Source organism: Dunckerocampus dactyliophorus, chromosome 21 (genome assembly GCF_027744805.1).
Source record: "Dunckerocampus dactyliophorus isolate RoL2022-P2 chromosome 21, RoL_Ddac_1.1, whole genome shotgun sequence".
Classification (NCBI taxonomy): domain Eukaryota; kingdom Metazoa; phylum Chordata; class Actinopteri; order Syngnathiformes; family Syngnathidae; genus Dunckerocampus; species Dunckerocampus dactyliophorus.
The window spans coordinates 63,871-82,839 of NC_072839.1; the positions used below are offsets into that span (position 1 = coordinate 63,871).

The following is an 18,969-nucleotide window of genomic DNA, read 5'->3' on the forward strand; positions in this document are numbered from 1 at the left end:
CGGATATATATATATTGTTTATTTAATCACAATGCACGCACTGCCCATAACTTTTACACTCAGTTCAAAGTCAGCGAATACATTGTACGCTGTAATGCGCCAAGCCTCGCCCAGCTCGCTTGCTTACCAACATGGCGGACGTTCGGCTCCATTGCGTCACACTATGTGATAAACATTTGCGCCTGTCCAAGCGATCGTTGGTATTCTAGGGTCTTTGGTTGCGAAGACGAACATCCCTAATGCATTACAGAATAACACGGTAGCGAAGGAAAAGACTGTCGTCTACAATATATTAGCTACAATGTAGCACCTATATAGCGAAATATTAGCTACAATGTAGCACTTAGATAACGTTATACATATTTGCCAATCGAGCAAAACATGTTGCTATTCATTTGGCTGCCATAGTGTGATACAATGTTTTGGTGAAGATTGAGTAGTCGCTAGCTCCGGAATAACAAGACGAGGGGAGTCGTCAGAGAAAGCTAAGTGTGTTACATGGAGGCACATATCTGCCATCGCCTGAAGGTTTTGAAGGGAGCGCGGGGCTATACGTCACCTCTGTTCGCTTAACTAAGCATCTTGGCCACATAATGGCTCTGAGTCCCCAGCTATGCGTATCTTAGGCCGGGGAAAGGGCGTGTAACGCGTGCGGATAACGGGGCCAGTTTGCAGCTCGTCTGTCTTCCCGCGTTACCGCCCCGCTTTTCATTTCTCCCGCACAAGCAAAACCAGGAAATACGAATTTATCTGCTATCATTAATTACCTGCTTCTGCTTCGGACATGGGGAATACACCGTCCTGCTGCGTGGCGTCGAGCCCAAAGCACCGGCGGAACAATCACTCCAGGCTAGAGCCGTACCGGCCAGAGCCTGAGCTGAGCAGAGAGGACACCGGCTGCAACCTCCAACACATCAGTGACAGAGAAAATTTGGACGGTAAGTAGATGTTGGTTTGTAATAAATGCTTCTTGTTACTTACATTTGAAAGTCATTCCTGCAACATTTGTGCAAAGTAGGGGGTGGGCGGGTCGATCCAAATATCGATGCCAAGGGTAGTATCAGTATCGGCTCGATATTAGCGTAATGAAATTGACATCGTCACGGTTATCGTCTGTGTTTATTGTCACAAGTGTATATGTGTGTGTTTTTGTTATTTAGTTCTTTTTTTAAAATTGTTTATATTGGTGTTTATTGAAAGTCATGTTTACGTAGTCATGGAGTCAAGGTATTTGAATGACGGCCCAAAGTAGTTTTTGCTTGTGATGAGTTATTTTGCACTATGGACTTTATTTTACTCAGACAAATGTATAAGGGACTCATGTTATTTTGTTGATATTGTGTTAGAGTATATTGTATATGTAATACGTTTTTTTGCTGAATAGATTTATTCAGAATATATTCATGATCAACAAATGAAAGGCAAAAAGTATTTGAAGGATCTTGAAAAATTTAAAGTCAAAAGTATCAGTATCACAATACTGGCCTTGTATTTACTTGGTATCCGCTCAATACCAAACTTTACAGTATTGCCCAACCCCGGTGCAAAGGACCCACCCACTCATTGCAGCAACAATAATAATCCTGTCACGGTTCGGGTTTATTTATTTAATAAGTTACATTGGGGAACATCACATGCTTACAGTACACTTGCACAATTCAATCTCGCCTGACCTTCATAAATTCATAATTGATTGAGAGGATGTCCTTCTGACTGTGTTGGACACTGTGGACATGCTTGTAGACACTCACATGGCAATAAAGATAATTACACATAATTCCTCAATAGTTGTGTACACAAACTGAGTAGTATGTCAGTGAAAATAGCTATAGCGTTCATTATACATGTATTATATCCAGTTAGCATTTGCTATAAAACATTACAGATTGTGTATATGAGAAATTAAAAGGATTATGCAAAAGACAATGCAGCCGAAGTCAAAGCAACATATTAAAAAGGTTTCAGCAATGGGCACATTTTCCTTTTTTTATTTTTTATTTTTCCCCTGTCCTGTCCAGCCTTTAAGGCAGATAGAATTGTAGATCTAAATGCTCTCAAGTGCTCAACAGATTTACTCTGCCAGGGAGAAGTGTGATATACACTTCCCCTGTTATACAGTAATGTGGGGAAGTACGTACAGTATGTACTGCGAATGTGCATATGTACTGTACATGTGTACAGGTATCTCTGTATGTGGGGAAGTCTTCATATATATAAAGGTGCAAGAATGTGTGGGCGTGTAATTGTCACTGAGAATGCATGAAAGGAAAGGGGCCGCCCTCCAGCTCCCAGAGAGCCCCGCCCCAAATAGCCAGGCCGAGCCCCCGCCGCCAGAAGGCCACCAGGCCACCAGGCCCATAGGGGCAGGCAGCACAAAGATCAGCGCCCCAAGAGCCAGCCCAGAGAGCCCTCCGCCCCGGGAAGACCAGCAAGGGGCCGCAGAGAGGTAATCCCAGCCAAAGACAGGGCGCCAGCGGGCCGGAGGACAGCCAACCCCTGAGACCAGCAAGAGATCACACCCCACAAAGGCAGATGAGTACCGGGGGCCACACACCGGCAGGCCCAGAGACGCCCCCACAACCGGAAAGAAGCTCGCCCAGCACCCGACCCCACGGAGCAAACCCCTGTATGCCCCCCCCCCCCCAAAAAAAACTAAAATAAATAAATAAATAAAAGCACACACACATACGCACGCACATACACACTCCTACGCACCCACGCGCACTCACTCACGCACGTGCACACACACACGGACACACACATGCGCACACACAGTGGTCGACTGCCCGACACCCGGAAGCCTCACTCTATCCCCCGTTGGTAACCCAAGGAGCAGCGGAGCCGGGGACCCCGGGGTCCAAGACATACAATCCAGAACCCAGGCACGGAGAGCGCGGACCGCCGGGGAGCAGGAAGACACCAGGCCACACCCTCCCAACGGTTGGACGCCGCCAGCAAGGCAGACAGAGGAGCCAGCGAGGAGGAAAGCGAGCAAATAAGCAAGCGGGCGGGCAAACGGGCGAGCAGCCAGGCGAACCACCACACAGCGCCAGCCGACACCCACGGGGCAGCAAACCCCGGAGAGGGAGCGGGAGCGCCGCACCCCAAGCCGCAAGGAGGCCAAGCACCAGAGCCGAGAAGGCGAGACCAGCAGCAGACCAGCCGACGGACCCCACCAGCCACCAGAAGCCAGACCAGCCACATGCCACCAGAGCTGACAGCGCACCACCCACGCACCGGAGCCCCACCCCCGACAAGCCCGCAGACAGACCGGGGGAGGCGAGGATACAGACAACGGCCCAGCAGAGCACAAAGAGCAGCGGCGACAAACGCCCAAGCGCCCGGCAGAGAACAACCCCCCCCCCCCCCCCCAGCGGGCCCGGCCCCAGGGCACATGACCCCCCCAGGCCCACAATACCCGCAAGCATGACCAAGCCCCAACCCACCAGTCGGCCCGGCGCCCCAGCAGCCACCGCAGCGCAGCAACCACAAGCCCCCGCGGCGGCACGCAGGCCACCCGCAGCACCGGCACCGCCCCCCGGAGACTGCGGAACCCGCCCCAAGAGCGCAGAGGCGCCCGCGGCACGTGTCAGTCCATTCAATCCATCACGCCTGGACTGTAATGAGAATATTCACAGGCATACACTGTATTATTGCGGCACATTACCCAAAATGTATCGATACTCAGTCGGTGCTGTGTTGCGTAATACTGACACTTGCTGGATGTTCCAGGGTGCGCATCACTGCCGTGACATATCAGTTCACATCAATTCCTACTCTAATGGTGTAAGGGTTCAAGCTGCTCCCTTGCAAGCCAGAGGGGGCACGATCGATCCCAACCATAGCGAGTGTCCTTATTAAAAAAAGAAAGACGTTCGTAATGGAGCAGGCCCAGTCTGAACCATAAAGTTCCTAGCCAAAATTGTGTCCCAGTTCACTCCTGATTGCTGACAAAGTAGTCAAGAGACTCAAATTCAATGACTATACACAAGGATATTTAAATCATTGTATTATTTTGTATGTTAAACCAAGTTCGAAATAGCTTTGATATCTTTCAATTATTATAGTCAATAAATAATGAGAACGTGTGTCATAACGTGGAAATAAAAATAAAAGTATGTCGCCGCCTATCGTCTTTAAGGCAGGGAACAGGGTTTTTTTTTGTAAAAATAAACAAATCAATACTGTAAATTGAATTCAAGTATTAAATAAATTTAATATCAACTACTTCTGAGGAAGTAATACAATCTTTATATACTGCATCTGTGTGTATTGATGAAGTACTTTTTTTTTTTTTTAAAACAAATACGACATTTAACCTGCAGAAAATAAAAAAATATTTTCAACAAAGAGTCACTGAAATGTAGATGCATTCTCTCTGCTCAAGAGGAGGTGAACTGTTTCAGAGAAACAGGATGAAATAAGTAAATAAAAAGCCAAATAGCATAATTGCCGATTATTAGATCAAAATGGTCCCACACGGCGAAAATCTTTCTTTTCTTCCAGTCTCCATGTCACACCAGATTCAGAGGAGGAATTGTGCTTCAAAAGATTTGTTCTTATTGCTGAGACGTTGCACCTCGTTGACAGATATCAGACTCGCTTCCTTATAAACACAGTTTGACGCCTCACAGACAGGTGAAACAGCAACTGTATCGGTCATGTGACTTTTTCTTAAAGCGATATATGCACCAACACGGGGTTTCGCTCTTTGACACGTCAATGTTCCCGGACCCATCACTACTTAACATTGTTTTCATGTAAAAAAAAAACAACCAAACAAAAACAAAAAAAACAATTTCCAAGGTGTGGCAGCTTTTATTTTACTGTGGTGCTGCGCCAATGAAAATGAGCACATAATTTTGCCGGCCTCGATATATTGTCACGTGCGTGTGTGTTTGTTGACCTTGTCTCTTGCCTTCAAACAGGCTGGAAGAGAGTTCACTCTGTGCATCGTCTCAGCACCTCGGCGCGCTTGTCCCATAGCCGAATGAACAGAGTAAGCCCTCTTGTCAGTCATCCAGTCTCTTTGGCTCTGTTAGCCTCGTGAAGAGCAAAGCAAAGGTAACGTGCAGTAGTAGAAATTAGGAGGAGAAAAGATGATTGCAAAAGCCAAATGCCACACCCCTGGTGTTATTTATATGTTTCATAATTATACAATAATTGTATTATGTATATAATAACATATTTTTCATATTTATAATACATTTAAACTTCAAACCAAGCAAAGTGAGCTCATCAACACGTACGAGCCAGTATGCCGAAATTTTATAAAGTGGTGGCAACAAAAAAAAGGCAACAACAAACACAAAAACCACCTAAAACGTAAACTCCCAACCCAGTTTTCTCCATCCATCTATTTTCTATACCGCTTCTCCTCATTAGGGTGGCGGGGGTATGCTGGAGCCTATCTCAGCTGACTTCGGGCGAAAAGCGGGGTACACCCTGGCCTGGTCGCCAGCCAATGGCAGGGCACATATAGACAAACAACCATTCACACTCACATTCATACCTATGGACTATTTAGAGTCTCCAATGAACCTAACATGCACTTAGTTTTCTCATCGTGGGAAAAATATAATTCACCTTGAGAATGTACCATGTCATGAATTTTGATTTTGAATTTGATTCTTTCAACAAATCATTTGGTGGCAAAAAGATGGGAAGAGAAATGTATGGAGAATAAAAAGCATACTACTTACTGTACTATACTGTTTCAAACATGTGGCGTGTGTGAGCATGGATGATGGCAAATGGGGTGTGGCACTGTGGTAAACTCAGCATCAACATCATGCTGCTGAGACACTAATAATCTGTTCATGTCTGAATCAGGCTATCACAAGGATTCATTTGTGAGAGGCAATGTAGAGTCTTGCCAGAGAAGTAAACCCTTTGAGTGCCATCTAGTTCTTTTGCTGTCTGTATCCAAAAGTGAGTTGTGTGTGTGCTGCAATGAGCATGTGATGAAAAAGAAAATTATCCATGAAAACTGCTGACACTGGTGACGCCACAAGTGCACAACAAAATCAGGAGTATAAGAGAAGTACTTTCAAGTGGTCCTGACCACAAATCAGTCATAATGGGTGATAGAGTAACCAACTGCAATGCATGGTCAATAAACATGGCTGAAAGCCAACAGAAGGAGCTGGTGAAAAAGACTGGTGCAACATTCATCATTTAGACTTGGTTGGGATTTAAGCTGTCCGACCATCAGCAGAAAACTATACTATGTAGTTGTGTGAGGAGAGAGTACTCAAGAGCACCAATTGGTTTTACCACCTCAAAACCCAACACATTGTTGAATACAAGCAATGCCAACTGAGAACACACCACTTGTACTGTTCTTAGCATTTTGCCTTCTGTACTGTTTTACACAATTTACTGTCTATTACATGGCGCTGTTGGAATTAAACCTTTAAACTTGGAATTTTTTCTATACTAGAAGTATGTGTGCCCACTGTAACATTGTGGGGTCCGTCGGCTGGTCTGCTGCTGGTCTTGCCTTCTCGGCTCTGGTGCTTGGCCTCCCTGCGGCTTGGGGTGCGGTGCTCCCGCTCCCTCTTCGGGGTTTGCTGGCCCGCGGGTGTCGGGTGGCGCTGTGTGGTGGTTCGCCTGGCTGCTCGCCCGTTTGCCCGCCCGCTTGCTTATTTGCTCGCTTTCCTCCTCGCTGGCTCCTCTGTCTGCCTTGCTGGCGGCGTCCAACCGTTGGGAGGGTGTGGCCTGGTGTCTTCCTGCTCCCCGGCGGTCCGCGCTCTCCGTGCCTGGGTTCTGGATTGTATGTCTGAGACTCCGGGGTCCCCGGCTCCGCTGCTCCTTGGGTTACCAACGGGGGATAGGGTGAGGCTTCCCGGTGTCGGGCAGTCGACCACTGTGTGTGTGCGTGTGTGTGTGTGTGTGTGTGTGCGCGCTTGGGTGCGTAGGACTGTGTATGTGCGTGCGTGTGGGTGCGTAGGAGTGTGTATGTGCGTGCGTGTGTGTACTTTTATTTATTTATTTATTTTAGTTATTTATTGGGGGGGGGGGGGGCATACAGGGGTTTGCTCCGTGAGGTCGAGTGCTGGGTGATACATCTCTGCCGCCCATGTCTCCGCCGGGTGGGTGGAGGGTGTGCCTCCTGCATCCCTGGGCGGGGCAGCCTTGTGTCGGGGGTCGGGCGGGGGTTGGCCCGGGGCGGACAGGGCTCCGCTCCCTGGGGGTGGGGGTGGGGTGGCAGTGGGGGGGGATTGGCGCTTCCGGCGTGGGCGGGCTTCTTTCCGGTTGTGGGGGCGTCTCTGGGCCTGCCGGTTTGTGGCCCCCGGTACTCGTCTGCCTTTGTGGGGTGTGATCTCTCGCTTGTCTCAGGGGTTGGCTGTCCTCCGGCCCGCCGGCGCCCTGTCTTTGGCTGGGATTACCTCTCTTCGGCCCCTTGCTGGTCTTCCCGGGGGGGAGGGCTCTCTGGGCTGGCTCTTGGGGCACTGATCTTTGTGCTGCCTGCCCCTGTGGGCCTGGTGGCCTTCTGGCGGCAGGGGCTCGGCCTGGCTATTTGGGGCGGGGCTCTCTGGGAGGTGGAGGGCGGCCCCTTTCCTTTCATGCATTCTCAGTGACTATTACACGCCCACACATTCTTGCACCTTTATATATATGAAGTCTTCCCCACATACAGAGATACCTGTACATATGCACATTCACAGTACATATGTACTTCCCCACATTACTCACTGAGTTAACCAGGGTGTTATGTTGTTGGTTTTATTACAGCGACGGTGATATCAGCAGTATGACTGTAGTTTTTTTTTTTACAATGATGTGCATTACAGTAATTAGCATTCTGTTTACTATCATAGATAATCATTTCATTAGTACAATTATGTGTGACTGTTTCAATGCAGTATTGTCATTGTGATCACTATCATAGTTCATCATTTCATTACTACAATTGTGTGTGACTGTTTCAATGCAGTATTGTCATTGTGATCACTATCATAGTTCATTTCATTACTACAATTATGTGTGACTGTTTCAATGCAGTATTATCATTGTGATCACTATCATAGTTCATCATTTCATTACTACAATTATATTTGACTGTTTCAATGCAGTATTGTCATTGTGATCACTATCATAGTTCATCATTTCATGACTGCTACTATGTGTGATTGTCATTGACAGCATTGTCATTGTGGTTGTTGATATTGTTTTGTCCTTTATAGTTGTCACAGACATTTATTTGCTGATGTAGTTCTGTATGTTTCTGTTGTTCTGTTCTTGTTGTCACAATTGTTGTTGTTGCTGCTGTTGTCCTTGTCTCTTGTCTCTCTTTTTTTTTGTCCCCCCCCGTTTCCTTTTCTCTTCTTCTCTGTCCCCTCCTGCTCCGGTCCGGTCGCTCCAAATTTGCTTAATAAGCATTAAAGTCTAATAAATTATGTATAACAGGGGAATTGTATATCACACTTCTCCCTGGCAGAGTAAATCTGTTGAGCACTTGACGGCATTTAGATGTACAATTCTATCTGCTGTAAAGGCTGGACAGGACAGGGGGAAAAAAAAAGAAAAAAGAAATTGACGAGAAGCCCATTTTTAGAATAGCCGTCTGTGGGTCAGACAGTTGCTTTGACTTTAGCGCCCTCTGCTGTACAGTTGCTGAAAATGCTTGTGTATGCAACTAACTATCTGACGGCTGTCTGTATTTTCACACAGTGAAACGATCTCTATATACACTGAAGCTAACCTAAGCGTCCATTTAAACATTGACCGACTCAGACGACGAGCTATGTGCAGTATTCTAAGATTCATCTGATGAGGAAGACTTCTTTGGCTTCTAGAGAAAAAGAGAAGCAGTGAAAGATAAGATATCAAAACATCTCTGAAAATTGCAAATTTCTTGATTTTGATTTTTTATTATTATTATTAATCTGTGCTTAGCCATAATATATTATTATTATTATTATTATTATATTATATTATATTATAATATTAAAGATCTACATGCCGAAGTTAAGATTTCTCCTTTGTTCTTCTTTTTGAAATTGCTTAGTACCTTTACACATGTTGATTTGAGATAAAAGAGTTGGCAAGCATTTATGAACTAAAATAGTTTTTTTTCCCCGCCATGAGCCTGAAAATGGGGGTGCGGTTAATACACGGGTGCGGTTTATACATGGTGCTTTACGGTACACGTTTTATGACCATCGCCACAAAGGTTAAGTAATGGATTCCCAAAGAACGGGAATTGCTTGTGAAATACCCTCCTTAGATTGGTAAGTCTTGTCACAGAGCAGATCCTACAAGATATATTTTTATTCTGGTGATTCTGTCTATATATGGGAATTTGATGGATTCCCATTTGAAGAGATGTCCTTTTATCATTTGATGCCCATCCTAATTACTAATACGGCTACAGTTTCACCCAGTAACATATTCCTATCTAAATAGACAGATACTGTACTTTACGTATGATTATGTATGTAGATGATACTTTATCAATCCAAGAGAAATTCACTTTTCCAGCAGCTCTGCAAAAATATCATAATGAACTTAAACACAAAATAAAACAACCAAGGCAAGACATGAGAGATAAGAAAAATAAGAAAAGAGAATAAATGAATAAATAAATATATACGGAACAGATCACGTCAAATTTGTAGTGCAATAATACATACATAATAAATAATAATAATAATAATACATCATAAGATAATAAGTGTGTTTTTATGTGTATTTTTACAAGCTAGGTAATATTTGCTTTATTCATTTTGCATCTAAATGAAAGGAATGCACGTCATAGAAATTGTTAAATAATATTTTTTTTTTCCTTTGGAGAATAAGCCCAAAATACCAGTGCAAGAAGGCTAACCTTAAACTGACTGTATTCATAGTACATGCCAGCAGCTCAGGTATTGAAACGCTAATTTGATCACAGACTACATTGCTGTGGCTACCCCATGGTATATCAGGCTACTCAGGTGTCCAATAATAGAGACGTGTCACGATGAAATAAAAGGCTCTGACTGGGTTTTGAGTTAACATTGACGTCTGTAAATGAGGAATGGCTCCAGGCCCCAACATTCCTCTCTGTCTTTCTGGTGCTAAAGTTAATTTGTGGGGCGCACACGTGCACAAATTGATGGGTGTTGCTCGCAGGCTAATTGAAATCTGGATATGGATTAGTCATGCCTGTTTGATGAGCATGGGGAGTCTCCAATTATGAGTTCCAGACAGGTTGACCTACATGTACAATATACGTGGGTTACCAATAGGGGTGGGAGAAAAATAGTTTTAGATCAATCGCAATGCGGATGACAGCAATTAAAATCTATGTGGTGACAACAACCTTGACACCTATTTTACCACATTGTTATATTACCTTATCATTTTCGTACGTATTTATACTAGCAAAGAGTACATTTAGAATACAGGTAGTGAACAAATGTATTGCAATTGATGTGAAACGGCTGGGGGGGTAGGATTAAATAAGCTTTTCTTGTTTCTACTCCTTTTTGGACATGTAGAATTGTGAATTCTACTATGTGATGTACTCCAATGTAATTGTATGCATGTTCAAAATAAATTAACCATTGCCATTTATAAATGTCAATTATTGATTATTAAATAACGCAATGCTGACAGAATAAAGTTGGAGCATGAAAGTGCAGCAACTGCAGGAGGGGCGCTCAATGTAAACTCATCTGACTGGCTATATACTGTAAATCAAAACAGGGCTGTGCCATGTCATACAATTGTGGCATGATAACATAAATGTTGTGTAGTGATATTACTTAGCGACTGGCAGCAAGCAGCATGTCCTGGAGTACAACCAGGCCAAGCAAGACACTTTGCAGTACTTTGGTGTCCTGTGGCAAAGTTACTTTCACGTTGGATGTTCGTGACGACGTGCAGGTTCTGAGTGAAAAAAGACCAGAGGCACGTTTATCTTGCACGCAGCGCGTATCGACTGTCAATTGCCATTCTCAACACACACACACACACAACACATTCCGGCCTTCAAAATAAAAGCGCTCTTTGTCACATTTGTCTAATTGTGTAAACAAAACGAGGGTATCATTAAAATATCTTACATTAACAATGTCATTGGAATTATATCTGTGACATGTGTGTCACTAACCCAAATAGCACACACTCTATGCTGGTAAAATAAGTGGAATAGGTAAAAAACTGAATTCTAAAAAATTAAAATGGAAACAGAATTTGGGACAAAATAAAACGGATTTTGCAGGGGCCTAAGAGAGTTTGTTAAAAAAAAAATCTTACTTTAAGTCACACCACAAATTGCTCTATAACCATGTCAAATGATTAGTCCTACCCTAAAAGTATTTTGCATGCTCATTTTGTCCAATTGGATCTTTTATTGGATGAGGGACGTGACTCACAGAGGTTTGTTACAAAAACCAAACAATATTGTTGGTCATGCTGTGTAATGCCACAAATTCATGTTTGTAACAAAAGCTTATTATTATAAAAAAAACAAGCAAACAAAAAAAAGATCGGTACCAGATCGGATGGGCAAGACTATAAAAAAAATCTGATCGGATTGGAAGCCAAAAATGTGGATTGGGACATCCCTAATATTCACTGTGTTGTATTTTACCGCTTTAATGTAAGGACCATTTTACAATGCCCACTACGACATGCAGGTTCTGAGTGAAAAAAGACGAGAGGCACGTTTATTCGTGCACCCAGCTCTTATCAACGTCACATTTCCGCCCTTCGAAATAAGAGTGCTCTTTGTCACATTTGTCTAATTGTGTAAACAAAATAAGGTTGTCATAAAAAATATATTACATTAATATCGCGATTGGAATTACATCTCCTTAATCACAAGTACAGGCATTACAGTTTGTTGAAGATTTACTAGCAATATGTGCTGAGGCTGACATCCCATTAGAGAAGTTAGCCAAGCTTCATTCATTTCTCAATTACTGGACAAAATGGGCCAGCGATGTATCGCATCAATAAATGGAAGGAGTTTTGCATTTCATTCATGGACATTTTATTCAGTAACCCAAACAGCACACACTCTATGCTGGTAAAATAAGTGGGAAAGGTAAAAAAGGCAATTCTAAAAAATTAAAATGGAATTTGGGTAAGGAGGTTTGTTAAAAAAGCCAAACAATATGTTGGTCATGCTGTGTACATTCAGCAATACTTTGCTTGCATGATTTATAATGCTCTGAAGTGCTATTTTCATAACCATATTCAATTCCACAAATTCATGTTTGTGACAAAAGCTTATTATTTAAAAAAAAAAAAAAAAGATCAGGACCGGATCGAATCAGCAAGACTATAAAAAAAATGGGATCGGATCGGAAGCCAAAAAATGTGGATCGGTACATGACTAGCTGTCAGTATTCTACCAGCATCACCTCAACCACAATTACTACAGTAAATCAGGGGGGCGAGGCAGATTTAAAGACTGCAAAGCCTGGGTGTCTCTCTTTGTCTTTGATTGGCCTGCCTCCACCATCTGAGTTGTCTTAAGCCAGCGTTGCCTAGTTACAGAGAGCAGAAGATTCGGGGATTGAGAGGGGCGTGAAAGAGGGCGGGTGGGTTTGTGGTTCTGTTGGGTGCTGTGTAAATGAGTAGCAGCCTCCAACCCCTACACATATTTAGTGGTGCGTCTTCTGCCACACTGTTGTGTGTTGCTATAGGTCAGGGGTCACCAACATGGTGCCCGTGAGCGCCACGTCGCCCCCAAGGACCACATGAGTCGCCCGCCAGCCTGTTCTAAAAATAGCTTAAATAGCGCCACTTACTAGTGAGCTGCATACATATTTTTTTGTTTGCTATTCTTGTTTAAATCACACATACATGTAAACTGGAAATGACAATATATAAAATAACACTTTAATGTTTATTATAAATGAATTCTGACCTAGTTTAGTTCAGAGGTCAGAGGTCAGAATTGTGCGCATGACCAAAACGTAGCGTTTGTGGCGATCATACAAAAATGGTGGGAACAAGCTAGTGGGTGCAGCGAAAATGACCCCAAAAAGATAAAAAGATGGCAGAAAAATGGAATTGTGTCTTTTACGACACAATGTGGACACAACGTGTCACACATGCTAACTACCGACTACTTTTCATCACGGTAAAATTTCACTTCCTTTCTAGTTCCTGAAATGCTGGAGGTTGTAGGAAGCTTGAGATGAAGTTGGAGGTGGGGTGCCACCTTATGGGGGTGGAGCCACACCAAAGGTCACTGCCACCAGTATCCATGATAGTTAACTTCCTGTCTGAAAGAATCCAGCCATTTACTTTCAGAACAATGTTGCAATTATTCATGACTGATTTGCAGTTTCAGGCATCGTTTAACCCTCTTGTAGTGCTCGCTGCCTCTTCCTACACACCCATTTTTGTTGCAGCATTGTGTCACTTCCTCCTACATTGTGTGTGTGTTAGGGTTAGGATTTGTGTGTATGTGTTTTGTATGTGTGCGCGTGCGTGTGTGTGTGTGTGTATTTGCATCCTTTGAGGCCCTTCAAGTGCCTCTCTTACACAAAAAGACAACAGTTCAAAAGAGTCTCACACAATAGCTGTGGCTCGCATGCATAACCTGCTGTGTACCAAAAGAGGCTGTGTGATCTCCATTCTATCATATTCCCTTCCTCTTGTGGAAGAGCTCAATTTCTCCTCATCTTTGCTCCGATCTCACTCTCTGTTCCTTGTTGCAGCTCTCGCTTTTGTTTGCTTTTCCCCTACTTACTTATTTTGAACCACATCTCTTTCCTTCCTCTCCCTGGCAAATGTGTTTCAAACATATCACTCATCTTTTTTGTGCTCGCTTTCTCCCCCTTTATCTGCTTGTTGTTTGTGCATCCTTCGCTACCATGTCTCCTTCTGACCTATTAGTTGTCTGGCCGTTCCTATTTCATTTAAGTCATCTGAGAAACCAGGAAGCTGCTTACAGTGTGCACCGTGCACGCTGCTGGAGTGCTGCAAGTTGTAGTGTTTTCCTTTTGCATCTGTGGTTGACGTCTTCATGCTTGACTTGGAACACAACACAAGAATAGAGAAAAACATGTATTTTTTCAGGAAGACCAGAGACCACCATGCAATAGATAATGCCAATAATCAGTGAAAATTGGCATTATGCTTGTATCAAGAAAACATGCATATGCTACAAACTAATTTGTTCATCAGTTCTAAATTGAAGGCAGCAGGCATCTCCCATTGAGAAAAACAAAGCTATGATTACATAAGACACAATGGCCTTTTTTGTTTCAATATGTCACCTCCAGTGGCCCCCCCATGGCCACATGAGGCGCCCGCAGGCCTGCTTTTCATTCAGGTTTTCAGTTAATAATGTGAGAACACTAGAAAGAAATGTATTCTGAAACATAAAATGTGAGTTGTGGATACCAGCATTTTGTGAATGTTTTGGTAAAACAAGCATATTTGATTTGTTTGGGTTGAAATAAGGTATGAAAATCATTTCTACAAAAATGAGTAGCTCGTGGCCATTTTCATTTTCTAAAAGTAGCTCTCGCAAGAAAAAACGCTGGTGACCCTTGTTGTACGCCCTACCCTGCCATTACAAAGCATTAAGCATAGAAACTCAAACACGTGGTACCTGTATCATGAACATTTTGAAGATGTACTGCAGGTAACATAGTGGTGGTCTTTGACCATGTCTTTCTATTTTTACTTTACCATCTGTTTAAATTAGACATTTTGTGGGACAGTTGGACCTACAAAACATTACACATTTGATACTCTTAAATTCATGCTTGATGCACTTGCTATCACGTGTGCGCGTGTGAACCTTGATGCAAAATAAATCCGTACCTTTCTGCTGTTTGTTCTGTATAGTGATTTTTTGCAAGCTGCTGTTTACAAAATGAGCCGCAGCCAACTGAGCTGACGGATTGTTTCTTCATTGTTAAACAGATGCCTAACCCCTCAAACCAGTCCTTCGCTGTTTCACATTGAAGTGAAAGGTTCTCCCCCACATTGTATCATTAGTCTAGTGCTAATCCTTCATTGTGTGTTGATAGTTTGTCAGGAATGTCAGACTAATGTTTCCTCTTTATTTTCAGACCTGCCAATGGAGTACAATCCCTCAGACCATCCTCGGGCCAGCACCATCTTCCTTAGCAAATCTCAGACTGATGGTGAGCTCTGCTGCATAGGCCACACAGATTGTCTTGTTTACTTGGGAGCTTCCTGACATGACTTGTAATAGAGAGGGTGCTGTGTTCAGTCTTACAGGTTGTGTCCATCTCCATTCGACAGAGGGAAAGCTCAAACAAAAAAATAATTACATAGTTTCTACGAAACTTTGATGCGGGGTGGTGTATGGGCCAAGGAACTCTTGATGGGTATTTGACTGAATTTTATTGATTGATTGGGTATGGGGCAAAAGAACAATCAATTAATTTTCTAAATATATTACTTTATCTCCCGAGACTTAAACTGCCTGAGGGATGGGCCAGTGGACTCTAGTTCTGGGTGAGGCAAGTATGAATGCCGACTTCACCAATGGACCAGCACACCAGATATGATGTCACAGTCTTTGTTACATCTCAGCTGCATGGTAAAATGTCAGCTGGTAAAAAATCTGCCATAGAAAGCCAAGTCGTACCAGTCTATGTGACTTGGAAGCGATCACGGTGCATGAGATGGTCACACAACGGCCCAGACCATAGTATTGGACTACAAGTGTGAATGCACTGCTAGTTTCATATTGAGCAGATAAATGTTTCCATTTTAAACTTCCCTTAGCAGATGACATATAGACCGCACTGCTTATGAAAGGAGGGAGCAAAAACAAGTGTTGCGTTCATACTTTTAGTTTTTAAAAATCCTTAAAAATGTATGTTGCATTATCATTTCATTCATGAAAAAAGAACCATTCAACTCAATCATTGAGAGCCCCAAATGAATAAGACCTTCAAGCCCAGGAACTTTTGAAACTTTTGAAACTGTATGTCAAGACAAACATGGCCACAACTTGGACTTTTGTTTTCACAGTTGCTGTGCACAACAAGCGAGGTAAGCGCGACTATATCTGGTCAAGGAAGCATCATGCTCCCTGTGCTAAGCTTCATGGTTGCTTCTTGTCTCCTCAGCTGTACTTTGTGCTCATATGCATCATGCAGCTGTTAGTTGACGGCATGTCTGAGTATTTGAGTGTGTTTGTATCTGTGCATGTTTGGTCTATGAAATGTTCAACTGTCAAGTGGGATTTAGGGTTTTAACAGTTTTACTCAAGCTAATAATTAGTGTGATTTCGTGAAAAACAATAATGTTATTGTTCTTTACAGAGTTTACAGATAGGGACACTAAGAACAAAATGTGTGACCTGTGGCCTCATTTACAGTATAACAGTGAGCGTGGATTCCAGCACAAAACATTTACTCATACTGTACACCTCAGAATCTTTGTGCTCCACAAGTAATTCGGATTGATAAATGCATGTAGCACACACTGGTATGCAGTCTTCTCATGATAAATCCCACCTACAGTAACTTGTGCACACTAGAGCTCCACCCCGGTGTCATCCCACTACTCCTCCCACCATCAACCATAAATGCTCATTGCTCATGAATATGTTGGATCACATGTCGGACTGTCAGTGAGGGACAGATCGAGAAGGCAGCTCCAAAGAAAAAGGTGATGTTTGCAGATTGTGAAGTAGTTGTGCTTTTTTACGTCGACCACCGTAAAAAGTTTTTTTTTTTTTTTTTTTTTTAAATCACTGGATCGATCTAAATAGGAACGAAGCATACTTTTTTTTCCCCCCTGTCCTGTCCAGCCTTTAAAGCAGATAGAATTGTAGATCTAAATGCCCTCAAGTGCTCAACAGATTTACTCTGCCAGGGAGAAGTGTGATATACACTTCCCCTGTGATACAGAATTTATTTGACTTAGATGCTTGTTATTAAGCAAATTTGGAGCGATCGGACCGGAGCAGGAGGGGACAGACTGTGACGACTATAAAGACCCTGACGGAAAGGACAAAATAATATCAACAACCACAATGACAATGCTGCATTGAAACAGTCACACATAATAGTAGTAATGAAATGATGAACTATGATAGTGATCACAATGATAATGCTGCATTGAAACAGTCACAAATAATAGTCGTCATGAAATGATGAACTATGATAGTGATCACAATGATAATACTGCCTTGAAACACTCACACATAATAGTAGTAATGAAATGATTATCTATGATAGTGAACAGAATGACAATAACTGTAATGCACATCATTGTAAAAAAAAACTATAATCAGACTGCTGAAATCACCGTCGCTGTAATAAAACCAACCAGTAATGTGGGGAAGTACGTATGTACTGTGAGTGTGCATATGTACGTGTGTACAGGTATCTCTGTATGTGGGGAAGTCTTCATATACAGTATATAAAGGTGCAAGAATGTGTGGGCGTGTAATTGTCACTGAGAATGCATGAAAGGAAAGGGGCCGCCCTCCACCTCTCAGAGAGCCCCGCCCCAAATAGCCAGGCCGAGCCCCCGCCACCAGGCCCACAGGGGCAGGCAGCACAAAGATCAGCGCCCCCAGAGCCAGCCCAGAGAGCCCTCCCCCCCGGGAAGACCAGCAAGGGGCCGCAGAGAGGTAATCCCAGCCAAAGACAGGGCGCCGGCGGGCCGGAGGACAGCCAACCCCTGAGACCAGTAAGACATCACACCCTACAAAGGCAGACGAGTACCGGGGACCACACACCGGCAGGCCCAGAGACGCCCCCGCAACCGGAAAGAAGCCCGCCCACACCGGAAGCGCCGCTCGGAGGCCCCCTCACCTGACCAACCCTCCCAAAACCCTAAGTGTCTACTGTGCGATTAAAATTGGGGGGCAGCAGGTCAGTGGCACGGCAGGGGCAAAGAAGGCAACTCCCCTCCACAACCACGCCCGACCGAAGGCCACCCCCCAAAGTCCTATATGTATGTGAGGTGGTGCAGTGGAACAGGAAGGACGGTGGCCCCACATGCCCACACCCCAACGCCGCCCAAACCGAGTAGCGGGGGACCAAGGACACATGACCAGCCACCCACCACAGCCCAGGCTCAGGCGAGCCACAGGCCGCAGGACACACCACAGGCCCTACCCGGCCCGCCAGGATGCCCAGTCCGGCCCACCCAAACCCCCCAGAGGCGATACCCCCAGAGCCCCCCAACACTGGAGCCCCACCGGAGGTAGCGTCCACACTGCCACCTCCAAATCGCCAAACAACCGCCAAACACCACGGAAAGCCAGAGGCGCCAGGGAGGGACAGAGAAGCAAGTACTGCACGACAGGGCCCACGAGAGGAGCGACCCCCCGCCCGGCGCCCAAGCAAACGCCCCAAAAATAAGTAAAAAATTAATTTAAAAAAAAAGAAAAAAAAAGAAAAGGGCACCCCAGGGGGGGAGATTGCTCCGCAGGGGCAGCTGGGCTCAAGTGCACGCGCCCCCACCAGGGGTTGAGGCCGGCCCCCACACCCCACACCGGACGACCCCACGCGGCAGCTGAGCAGGAGGGCCCGGGGCAGACCCCGCCCCACCCCCAGAGGCAAAGGAGGCGAAGGAGAGCCAGCGCCACCAGCCGCACACGGGCCCCCCCAGCAGCAGTAGGCGCCCGGCACCCGCAGGATGCAGCACCCCGCCTACCCACCACCCCGGTGGTTAACCAAGTAGCAGCATATCTAATAAAAAAACAAAAACTAGTAAACAAGTGCAACAGCAATATTTGAGCAATCAAGTTAATAATGTCAGCTTCACCATGGGAACCGTTGCTGAGATGAAGAAATAGCACGGCAGTAGTCGCGCATTAAACAACATATTTTTTGGTCTTTAGCTCAGAAAAATACATTTTCACTGTGTCACTATGTTCGCTCCTCCATTAGGCACACAGAGTAGCCTAAAAGACACACCTCCTGGCCTATTCACTGCTATGCCGTTCAATTAAAAATGTAGCAAAATAAACAATATCAATAATTCCACCCACATTATAACTGCCTGCAAACATAA

General features: G+C 44.4%; 1 protein-coding gene across 4 annotated transcripts in view; it reads left to right on the forward strand.

Moving 5' to 3' along the window:
• The first annotated feature begins 205 nt into the window (after window positions 1–205).
• ccny (cyclin Y) overlaps window positions 206–18,969 on the forward strand; it is a 62,274-nt gene continuing 43,510 nt past the window's right edge. For 2 of the 4 annotated variants that reach the window (XM_054766285.1, XM_054766283.1), the window contains exons 1-3: window positions 206–938; window positions 15,033–15,107; window positions 15,967–15,987. In XM_054766285.1, the coding sequence (XP_054622260.1) occupies window positions 785–938; window positions 15,033–15,107; window positions 15,967–15,987 (250 nt within the window). In that variant the 5' untranslated portion in view covers window positions 206–784. The remainder of the gene's footprint in view (window positions 939–15,032; window positions 15,108–15,966; window positions 15,988–18,969) is intronic. The other 2 variants (XM_054766284.1, XM_054766286.1) reach the window with 1 other exon arrangement.